The 1,142-nt window shown below is 62.3% G+C and overlaps 1 protein-coding gene across 1 annotated transcript in view; it reads right to left on the bottom strand.

Annotated features, from left to right (window-relative positions):
* Positions 1-628, bottom strand: part of LOC104541584 (striated muscle-specific serine/threonine-protein kinase-like) — a gene marked incomplete at its 3' end in the record, with an annotated part of 3,352 nt that extends 2,724 nt beyond the window's left edge. The window contains exons 1-3 of the mRNA XM_010185684.1: positions 539-628; positions 166-334; positions 7-82 (exon numbers count right to left, since the gene is read on the bottom strand). Of these exons, the coding sequence (XP_010183986.1) occupies positions 7-82; positions 166-334; positions 539-628 (335 nt within the window). The remainder of the gene's footprint in view (positions 1-6; positions 83-165; positions 335-538) is intronic.
* Positions 629-1,142: the final 514 nt, after the last annotated feature.

Consider the following 1,142-nt stretch of genomic DNA (forward strand, 5'->3'; position numbering starts at 1 on the left):
TCATGCACATCGTAGTAGTCGGTCAGGCGTCGCGCCTTGTGCAGCACCTCCTCCTCCATGGCGGCGTCTGCAGTGGGCTGGGCTGGGGGAAGGAAAGGCGCTGGCGGGGGGCAAGTTGGGCACCCAGGCTCTGCCCCCCGCAGCTGGGGGGTCGGCCGGCCGTACCTGCCTGCACCACCAGCTCCGCCTTGCAGGAGACCTCCCCGGCCAGGTTCTTGGCCGTGCAGGTGTAGACGCCACTGTCAGACTCGGTGGCACCCAGTACCACCAGCGAGCACTCGTTGTCCTCGTACACGAAGCTCAGGTGGCTGCTCTCCTCCAGCAGCTCCCCGTCCTGGGGGCAGCAGAGGTTTCAGGGGGGTCCTGGTCCATCCCTGATCAGCCCTTGCAATGCTTTCCCCATGCATGGAGCACATCCTGCATCACTTAGGGTAAATACAACCCCAAAGCCCTGACACAATGACCCAGGTGAGGCAGTGGAGGGTGTGGGTCTGGGGGAGCTGTGGGTCAGGAAAGGGGTGCTGGGGTCCCAGCCCACCTTGTACCACAGGATGTCCGGCAGCGGTTTCCCCTCCACAACCACAGCAAAGCGTGGCGTCTCCCCTTCCTGAGCATCGATGTCCTCCATGATGGATTCAAAGCGTGGTGCCTCTGCCAAGAGATGGGGCATGGGGCACCATGGGGCAGTGACGCCCCCCTGCCACTGGCACAGGGTGTGGGGCACTGCAAGGAAGTGCCAGCCCATGGTGTAGGGCCACGAAGCATCACGAGGCAGTGCCACCCCAATGCACACAGGAGCAGGACACTATGGGGCAGGCCACCAATGGCATGTGCCTGCAGCACCATGGGGCAGCCACCCATTGGTGCAGGACACCATGGGGCAGTGCCACTCATGGGCATAGGGCACTGTGAACTTACATCTCCCCATTACATAGGCATGTGGGGTAATGTGGGGCAGGGCCACCCATGACACCTCTGTGGGGCATTGTGGAGGTGTCCCCCATGCCACCCCATTATACAGGGGTATGGGACACCCTGCAGCAGTGCCACCCATGGCACATGGCTGAAGGACACCATGGGACACTGCCACCCCATGCACACGGTCATGGGGCACATGGTACACTTTTACCCAAGTCAGATAA

The sequence above is a fragment of the Mesitornis unicolor genome, unplaced genomic scaffold (genome assembly GCF_000695765.1).
Source record: "Mesitornis unicolor isolate BGI_N332 unplaced genomic scaffold, ASM69576v1 scaffold38175, whole genome shotgun sequence".
NCBI classification, from domain to species: Eukaryota; Metazoa; Chordata; class Aves; order Mesitornithiformes; family Mesitornithidae; genus Mesitornis; species Mesitornis unicolor.